Source organism: Embiotoca jacksoni, unplaced genomic scaffold, assembly GCF_022577435.1.
Source record: "Embiotoca jacksoni isolate LCO1_2020_lvr unplaced genomic scaffold, fEmbJac1.0.p SCAF_17, whole genome shotgun sequence".
Taxonomy (NCBI): Eukaryota; Metazoa; Chordata; class Actinopteri; family Embiotocidae; genus Embiotoca; species Embiotoca jacksoni.
Window position 1 is genome coordinate 7,506,211 of NW_027185307.1, and position 10,591 is coordinate 7,516,801.

General features: G+C 39.3%; 1 protein-coding gene across 1 annotated transcript in view; it reads left to right on the forward strand.

The window, feature by feature from the left end:
* Nucleotides 1-9,402, forward strand: part of LOC138199373 (receptor activity-modifying protein 3-like) — a 32,537-nt gene extending 23,135 nt beyond the window's left edge. The window contains exon 4 of the mRNA XM_069151423.1: nucleotides 2,802-9,402. Within this exon, the coding sequence (XP_069007524.1) occupies nucleotides 2,802-3,057 (256 nt within the window). The 3' untranslated portion in view covers nucleotides 3,058-9,402. The remainder of the gene's footprint in view (nucleotides 1-2,801) is intronic.
* Nucleotides 9,403-10,591: the final 1,189 nt, after the last annotated feature.

Here is a 10,591-nt window from a genome sequence, read left to right on the forward strand (position 1 = left end):
TTTGATCATTTGTTCCAACTTTATTGAAAAGTTAGATAGAGCAAACACAAAACATATCTTGGTAAAATTTTTATGAAAAGTTGGAGACCACTTTCCCAATTGCCAATGAATATAAGCAACCTTGCATTTGAGGAACACAAAATGTAGCTGATTTCAGCAATGCTGAAATACTGTATAAATTGTGGGGTCCACTGTCAAAACCACGTATACCTGGGGGTCATCACGTGTATAAAAAAAACAAACCAGTGTATAACAGCATTTAGAAGTATTAATGTGCAGTTTCCCTTCCATTAAACAGATATTATGGGCCGTCCTGCCTTTCAGAGCAACAAACATCCGAATAATTTCATCAGTCTGGATTTCACTTGGAGCTTTGTATTATCTCAGGGGAAGGTATGGAATAACATACTGAGTGAAACATCTTGTTTCGGCATTATAATGTTCAAATTAGACACTAACTGGGCCAGAAGATAAGCTCCCAGCAGCTGCAGCATCTGACTGCACTCAGAAAACATCTGTGTGTGTAATCACATATCTATCTGTATCTTTGCATGCATGTGTGAGTGACGATATAATATTTGTGTGTGGCTATTCAGTTATATATCAGCTATGAATCTGTTGCTTTGTATTACATATGGGAAATAACTTCAGAAGTCTGCTATTCCCTTATGTCTTGCATGCTGCATTTTTCATCACTCTGCCTGAAAGCTCTGATACATGATTTTTATTTTCATCTCTTTTTTTTTCTTTTTCTCCAGCATTCACTCTGCTGTCACTTTCTCATCCTCCTCCATCTTTAAAAAAGATTGGTTCATAAACCCTGACAGAGCGAACCAAACCCTGCTCCTACATTAATCTGAATAACTGCATCAGTGCAGAAATTTCCATAAGAGTTTTACAGTTTCCACTTTGACACGTGTGCTTCTGCTGGTTTATCACTGAGCTCAGATTTGACAGGAAGCTTTTCTCAGCAAAACACTTTTTTATGAGGCATGTGGTACCTATTTGCCCTGCAGCCACTGAGTTATATATATATATATATATATATATATATATATATAAACACAGTTTTTCCCTCTACAGACAGCAGGGTTCATTTGATTTGCAGCACTTAAGCAAAGGTCATTCAAAACAATGGATCCAGGTTGACGTCAGAGTCTAACTTAAATGAGCTGTACAGAGGGCAGCAGGTGGAAACAGTCCCAATTTATGAGATAATCATCACCCCTTCTTCCTGGTTATTGCTGCTGTTTTCGGTTCAAAAATATGTATACTAGTCTTACATAATGGTCTAGAATAGATGATATCTTGTAAGTCAGAGATTGATTGTCATTATACAATATACGATATAGAGTATCAAAGATAAGGCAGTAAAGAACAGTACCGTTTAATTAGTGTCACATCTCTATCAACTATACTAAATGAAATGCTTTCGAGCATTACTGTAATTTCACATTGCATTTCCAACTGTTTATGTTCGAGTACCATTACTGTTATTACTTCAATATTATTAGCTACATTTTTATTTAAATTGGTAGTTTTAAATTGTCATTTTTGCAACTTCTGAAACCTTACAGATAAGTATGTGTTTAATGACTGGGCAAGGGGGCTGCAAGATGTGTTAGATAAGCTAAGACAAGCTGAGCTAGGATAAGTTAAATTCAGTTAAATTGCTGAACTCCACTTTTATTGTACATGTGAATATTGTGTCAGACTTACTTTAGCTTTAATTTCATTTTCATATTATTTGCTTTTTATCAACATCTGTGCCACTTATTGTTATATATTTAGATTTGACTGACGTTTTGTAAATAGACGTTTCTGTATTACGTCGTCTGCAGCTGTGTAAATGTTTTTTGGTTAACTGAGCTTAGTTTAGTGATTACCAACAGAACATGACTCTGACTCTGTCCGCATGTCACAAAGTCCCTCTAAGATGTCAGTAATTAACACGTCATACAGAAGTGCAAAAGAGACAAGGCACAGTTTTCAGAAGCACAGACACGAGGGTATACTTAATCTGGAAGAAAAAGAGCTTTTCCAAACTGTCAAACTGTTTGTTTGCAGTTTTGCTGCAGCGAATGACGTGACAGCACCCGGCTGCCAGTTTAACACGGATTTAACACAGTTTAGGGGTGCTGTGCTCAGTTCACTGAGGGGTAACACAGTCCGTCTTACCAGGTCTGTCGTCACTGTATATTTAAAAATTACAAAATGCCATAGTCCAGAGCCTAAAATCCAAGAGATGGAAACAAGACAAGAAAGAAGCCATTGTGAGAAGGCTGTTGGTCAATTTACTGTGGAAATACCAATAGCTTGAATCTGGAGGATAGAGAATGCAAGGATGGAGAAAGACAGATTAAGACTGGCTGCATATATTCATCAAAGCACAGCTCTGAGCCTGAAAAGGTTCAGGACGGCTCTGAACACGCCTGCTGAAGTAGAGGAGGGTAGTGGCCCCAAAAAAGGTAGTAAAAAGCACTATATCCCCAGTCACAATGATGGATTACTCACTGAATCTCAGGTTCATACAAGCTAAACCTCTGTGGAATTTAAATGGTTGCGTGCCCCTCAGAGAACCAGCTCTCTGTAGCAAAAGTAATGTCATTGTGAGTCTTAATAGGAAACTGTCCTCCCCCACGATGATATATATGCTAACAGCTTCACACCGTGAATCGTGTCCATGTTTTAAAATGTATGCTAAAACTGGAAGCCAATGAGATCCAAATTTCATAAATCTACAGCTCACTGGTGATTTTCTTCTAATCTTTTCCTTCTCCACCTCCCGTCTGTCTCCACAGTGAGTACCACCTCTTCACCCACTGCACAGAGACTAAGTCCCTCATGGTCGACTGCTACTGGCCCAATCCGCTGGTAGAGAGCTACATCATCCGCATACACAAGCACTTTTTCTCCAACTGCACCATGGATCAGGTGGTGTGGGTTGACCCGCCGGACAACACGCTAACCATCCTCATCCTCATCCCCGTTTTCCTCACCCTGGCCATGATTGTCCTGGTGGTCTGGTGCAGCAAGAGGAGCGATATCCTGGCTTAGGTCACGAAGACCGAAGACGAGGAGGGTCCCGATCTTTGTACTGACTCAGAACTGAACACAACAAAGGAGTGCACCGAGCACTGCTTTTGTTCGTCAAATTACCCTTTAAGTGGCACCACAAACCATTTAACTTCTTTTGGAAATGAAGAAAGTAGTGCCTGGTTGCATACAGCAGTACTTTCCTTAATGTTTTAATATATCATAGACATTTTTTCAGATTTTAGACATTGACCTGCTGTCATTCAACATGTTGAACTATAGAAGCAGCAGAATTTGACTTCTGATGTGTTCATGTAGTCAGATTTTAGAGAAATGTATTTATTTGCTTTCTTGCAGACAGTTAGATGAGAAGATGACACCGCTATCGCGTTTATGCGGTGAAAATGAAGCCATGGTCAGCAGCCTGTTAGCTTAGCATAAAGAGAAATACCTATCCTGCATTATGCCAAAGGTTAAAAATCCTTCTAGCAGCACCTCTAAAGCTCCTAATTATTATTATAGAGTTTAATCTCTACAAAAAACATAAAAAAGTGTTCCTAGACCATAGTTGGGGACAGTTTCTCCTTGAAGTCACAGTCAGATTACCTGATAACTAACATACACCCCATAAAACCACAGTTTGTCACTTTAACAATGGTGTTAAAGCTGCTGGATTAAACAAACACGATCAGATGTGATATTAATATGTTTTTTTTGACACCCTCGGACAGAGCCATGCTAGCTGTTTCAAAGGGTTTTCAGTCTTTATGCGAAGCTAACCAGCTGCTGGCTGTAACTTCTTACATAGTTGACTGATCGAACTCTCAACAAAAAAGCAAATAAATCTGTTTCCCGAAATGTTTATGCCTCAAATGTTCTTCTGAGGCATAAAGAATTTCGGCCGTTTGATTTGTCGTCACTTCTTGGGTAACTTGACAAGCAAGACGACTGACCAAATCTTGGACGCAAGCTCATGGATCCAGACTTTGACCTTGAAGCTTCTTGTCAGAGCACTGTTTCACTGCTGAAGGCCAAAGTACCCACCAAGCATCAGAGTCAGTGACTGACCTCCACACCGATGGAAAAATAAGGCGTCCCCCCCGAGGACGCTGTTGTTAAATATTTTAACATGATACTGTATGATTGTTTGGCAGGACTGAAAAGAAGCCAAATGTGGACTTACTATTGTTTGAAGGAATATGAAGTTTAGTCTTACTGTTGAGTTACTGAACATACTTTAACCACTGGAAAGGAGACACTTTCCAAAGACACGGCAACACAACCAATCATACACTTTGGGACTTGAATTTCTTGTGTGACTACCTGAGCCTCAGTGGACTGTTTTATAACAGTGTAACTTATCAGATATTGTTGAATAAAATACGGTTAATACTCAGAAAGAGGGGTTCTCAGTGGAAACAAAGAATGATGAAGTGACATTGAGACCTCGTACTGTACAGTTATGCTCTCTGTCTGTGCTGTCTACTGTATCTGCATCGCCTCTCCACCGCTACTTAGACCAGAGATACACACTGATGCTTTAAAGTGAATTTCTTTGGAGAAAGGTTGGATTTAATGTACGCACTTCATTGTTTCTTTTTTTAACCGTGTCCAGCAGCCACGACGTAAACTAAACCAAGTATAACTTTTTTTTAAATGTTCCTTCAAAGGGACATCCATCTCTGTATGTCAGCTCTCACCTTCACACCGTGTCTCACTAAAACTGTTGTCTGTGGAAACTGAAACTCCTCAGCAAAAGAACCTTGATTAAATCTCAAGTCTCTCTTAAAACACATTGGTTGCTCATTTATTATAAGACAAAGCAAGAAAACAGGAAAAAAAACTTTATAACAAAAGTTGTGATTTACTTGCTTATCTGTGAATTGATGTTTACGATGTGCAAACCCAAAATGCATCTGCTGCATGTTGGCTTCTGTTTCTTCACAGCCAGTCTAGGAAATATGCCCGCCTGCAAAGCTTTTAGTCACTTCATATAAATTGTGTGAAGTGTATTTATTAAACATTTAAACAACAGCAAAAAACTATGTACATGTAAGAGGGACTGTTAGAAGCCTCAGCTTTTTAAAATGTGTGCATTCTGGGATTATGTCTACTGTATTTTTCAGCATCTACCATTAACAGTGAGTTCGCACTGCCTTCCTGCACACAAGGGATTTACAGGAAGCAATGCATACCTTGAATGAGGTGTGCAGTGCTGTGGTGCACTGTCACATCAAACAGTGGAGTCGAACCTGCTGGTCAGCTGCACTGTGGGGAGTTTGCATGTTTTTCCTGTGCATGTGGGATGTCCTGCTTCCTCCCACAGTCAAAAGGTTAATTGGCAATTCTAAATTAGCCGTACGTGTGAATGTGAACAGTTGTCTGTCTTCCTGTGTTGGTCCTGTGAGGGACTGGTGATCTGTCAAGGATGTACCTCGCCTTCACACCCCTGTGACTCTGTTCAGGGTGAAGAAGGTATAGATAATGGATGGCTGCTTTTAGATGATACTGCTATTGTTTCCTGTAATTACAATATACAATCTATCAAATTCAAGTTGAAAAAAAGCTACTTCCTTCAAAGGCAAACCTGCTGTGTAACAATATTGTGATTGGTTCATGCATGCTTACATACACGATGACCTTTGCTGCTAACTTCTTGTCCATTTGCTGAAGACCTTCTTCTAAAAAGTTGAACTGTGTCAAATTATCAGAAATGACGGGGAGCAAAGTCACTGGACAAACAGCTTTGCATTTCCTAGTAGGGCTTCTTCCTTTCCTCATTTTTGAGAATAAAGTAAATCAATGAAATATGTCTGATTAGAGGAAATAATACAAATTTATTTCAGATAAAACATATAGAATTGGAGATATTTAATAAAGACATTTTAAAAGAGACAAAGAATATTACTTGAAATGTGTGTTATACACAAAGTGGAAAGGTGGTACAGTTATCTCAATCATTCCTCAGCAGAGCTGTCGAGTGATTCATTTGAAGAGTGTGTGTATTGACCTACAGTGTAAGTGAACCTGTCCCAAATCTCTTCCAAATTTCTACATGGTTTTCTGATAAACTCTGAGCATTGTTTGCATCATTAGGAAATCTCAGCTCATTTTCAACCTTTAGTTTTCCTACTGAAGACACTTCTTAGATTTGTGGTACTTTAGTTCTTTGGTCAAGCATGGGGATCATGAGAGTGGATCAAGCAGATTCTAAACCTCAAAACAAACCCTCATGTTAAACGTTTTGCATTCACTAAATATCATGATTCATTACAAGTTACAGGTGTTTCCTCTCATGAAACAAATCCACCTCGAGTTTGTCCTCCGAAGACGCCCAGAAGTTGCTCCACCCATCGGAGCGGTGCCAGATTACAAATAAAGTCTGCCTGGTTATTTAATTGCTCTTTTTAATTGATGTTATCTGAGAGGTGTGTAAACAGTGTGTGCATATGACTGAACATCGATCACTGTCAGAAGGAACTGTAATCATTATTAGCCTCGGATCCTGAAGATCTGGTCCTGGAATTATGTATTTTGCAAACATACACAATTAAAACAACTGAAGTCACATCAGAGCTAGAGCTGTGCATGCTGTCCCAGTTTACTTTGTCTCACTGTGATTTAACGATTTTTATTTTTATTGAAGCAGTGAGCTTGAGAACAGACAAATTGGCACAAATACCCAAAAATGCTGACACATCCAATCTCTGATCTATCCAATCTGCAATGTGCCAAAGGAGCATGAAATTAAGTTTTTCTCAACTTTATTAAACCATAGAGATTTACTTCCATGTGCAGCCACATTACAATGAGAAAAGTTTAAGCCTCACAATTTAGCCAGCTAGCGGGCGAGAGACATAATGCAAGAGAAGCAAAGGCGTAAAGACAGATGGAGAAGATGAGACTGTTGGAACATTATAACACATACATTTTAAATTTAAAAGAAAAACTGCATACAACTGAAAAATACAATATATTTTCTATTTTCTTCATCCAACAAAAAAATGACTTGCGTACTTGACAAAACGTCTGCAAAACGTTACAATTTGTAAACTGAAGGCTTAGAGAAACTTTCGAGTTCTGACGTCGTGAATAAAACAGGAAGAGGCCGATCATACACACTGTTCTCGTGTTCACGGTAAATACGACCCGATTTGAATGCAGCATTTTTTCACAACAGCACTCAACCAAAGTTCACACAGAGAAGAGTGTGTGTGCGTGCATTCAAACTTGGACATTATTCTTTCATTAGGACAACAATATTATCTCAGTCCATACAAACAGCGCACAGCTGAGTCCATGTCATGACTTGCTGTGTGTCTGTGTAAACCTCTGAAACAATACAAAGAAAACCAAGCAAGCCGTTTCAAATCTTATCGTTGCATCATGTAAATAAACTCAGGGTCAAACAATGCTGTCATCTCTGTCGGTGGATGATGGTCAATGATGTTGACATTGCTGTCGACACTCAGTCTAATATTCCACTGGCTGCACTGTGAGGCACAAAGCTGGAATTCTATGACCACAAAACAATCGCAGTATCATTACTGACTCCACCTAAACAAACAAATGGTGAGATATCAGGCAATATTTATTCCAGCTGAAACTGTCCAGGAAACAACCCGAGAGTTTTTTGTTTCTTCTTCGAGGCAAAACAACAGAGTTTGGAAACACAAACAGAGGAGACAATAGTTCACTCTGCAGTGAAGGAGACACAACGCAGTACAGTAGCCCTTAAGGATGGCTTTTCACAAGGCCTTCACGGCCAGCGTCTTGGCGGCAGGAAGGATATTAAAGCTTTTTCCCAGAGTTGACAGAAGAATACAGGGAAGTGGGTTGGCCCAGCGGTTTTGCCCAAAAGCCGTGCGGGAAGTGTGAGAGTGCCACGCTTCCATGCAGACCAGCACTGTTGTGATGGGTGAACTGCTGCACAATGAAACTGAGTTTTCAAGGTTGATGTCAATTTCTAGCATTGTATTAAAGTTATTGTTTCATTGTATTATGGAAACTACTCTTAAAAAAGAACGATCAGCCGAATACATTGTGATGTCAGTCGAACTCGAGACACACACCACCTGATTTGACTGTTATCATCCCACATTTGAAACACTATAAAAGTTTGCTCAGTGCAGATACCGTATGTCAGAATCTCAGGTTTTTCACCTTTAACAAGCACAACTTCCTATTTGATACACATTGGTCTTATTTTCTCAAAACCATGCATGTTATCAACGCATGAGGATGTTCAATATATAAATAGTCCAAAGTTAGTGTCAACTGCTTATGTTGAAATGCCAAATTCCTAACACTTGCATGACAGTAGTGGATAGAAATGAGCAATTTTTTGCAATTTCTTTTTCTGAATTATGTGTTATAATTTCTAATCAAAGCTCATACCTGAGTCTTGTCAGCTGTCATTACTAAATCATAGAACACAGGAGAAGCAAAACATGCATTTTCTTGTGTCCTTTTGGTTGCTACTGTTTTCCTGGTTTACTATTTTATACCCTGTTGTCTTGTCCTCATCTCAACATGTTTAGATAGGAATGGTTCTGTTTCATCTAATGTGTGATCTCTACAGCGGTCATGCGGTCTGTTTTACTTTCATTATTAATGATAAAGTTCTTGTGCTTGTGTCTGTTTTTGTGCAGAGGCCCAAGAGTGGGGAAGTTTTTCTTCACCCACGCAAAACACACAAATAGCACAGACTATATAAACATACGCAAACGGCAGTGTAGTTAATCTGAAAAGATCTTATACTGACTTAAATTCCTTTTCAATTGATGTCTTACAGTAGGAAACGCTACAAACCCAACCCTAACCAGCGCATCAGCAAATTATCATGAATCACCATGACGAAATCATTACAAGAGCAGTGGGCCCTCAGAAGTCTGTTCTCACATGTAGCTGAACCACACCACTCACACAAAAAAACACATATACACACACTTTCCCACAGTAAAAAGCTCTGAGGGACATGACCCAAACAGGACATCCTCCCAATCTTTCACCCTCTTGAGATCCCGATCGCCCCTTCCCAACCACCCATTCCCACTTCTTCACTTATTTCACTGTCAAATGATCACACTTGTGTCTTTTTCAAATCCCGTCAGCTGCAGTTGTGGTAATTAAACTCCCCTGATTGGTAAATACAGAAGTTTCCCCCATCTTGCAGCCCTTTCTGTCCGTCAGAGCAACGGTAGCCTGAAATGGGTAAAATTTGCATTTTGACAACAGTTATTGAGGTAACTAAGTGATGTAATACATGGCCATGAAAAACACATGAAAATGATTCTTCTCTCTTAAGTCTGAATGTCTGTATTCTGAACAAAGTGTAAGCATCCAATAAAGTCAAAGTTAAGTCACTTCTGCTAAACGTCTCTGTCTACCTTACATTTAACTGTCTTTCCAAATTTATCAATGTCATCTATGAGATGGCAAATACAACATGAACGCTGCTTCTAATGTACTCAATAAGAATTTTTTTTTTTTTTTTTCCCAGTCCCAGAAGTATGATGTCCTCATATACTGCACAATAATTGTAGGGAGATCATTTCACACGCATGACTTTAACACAAAACGGCACTCAACACACAAGTTTAAAAACTCATGTTTTTTTTAGTTCATTAAAGTGAAAGTAAACGCTAATATTTTTCCCACAACGTCCAGCTGCCTCAGATCCTACCGGCCTGGACAGGAAGGGCTTCTGCTTTCTCCAATTTACACAGCATAATATCAACACACATGTACAGAGTGGCGAGGAGCCAAAAGTAGGAGAACGGTCAGCAGTATGTATGTCACGGTGCTGCTTCTCTTTCATGCACAACAGTAGCAGTCTCTGAACTTGTGGATCCACCGTCGTAACTGCAACTTTTGAATTCGAACGTCTCATTACAACTCAAATGTTTTATAACGTTCGAAGGAATGTTCGAATTTTGGATAAAAAGGTGACAGCCCTAGTGTCCGATGTGTCTGCCGTCATGTTTACGTTGAAAGCAGCGGCAACAAACCCTTTGCTGTCTGAAAGCACCTGACTGACCAGAGTTACTTTTAACATTACACGTTATTTTTCATTTGTTTGGTTCACACACAGCTGAAATGGTTTTACAAGGTTTAATGTGCTGTTATTATTTCTTGCTGACAGCCACCAGCTCCTGGGATACTACCATACGTTCACGATCCAGACTTCTGTGCATCAGTTATAATTTTCATCAGATATGATTGAGTGGTTGAAGACCCGTGCTGCAGTTTACAAGACATCTGCAGGTTAACAAGTAGACTGCGATGAGGCTGCCAGACTACAGGACCCACTGCACTCTGCTGTGTAAGAAAACAGGATTTTTTTTTTTTTTTGACAGTAAACAATACTAAATTTGTTGTGGATCATAATCAAACCTAATGCTGGTTTTACAATTGGAAACTGGTTGTTTCATGTGTTGTCGGCAGAGATGTGAGTGGATCATTTGTCTTTAAAATATTATCGACAGTGGGTGATGATGGGTTGCAAATCAGCCCTGTAGCATTTTACATATTGAAAACATGTTGAAAGTATCAC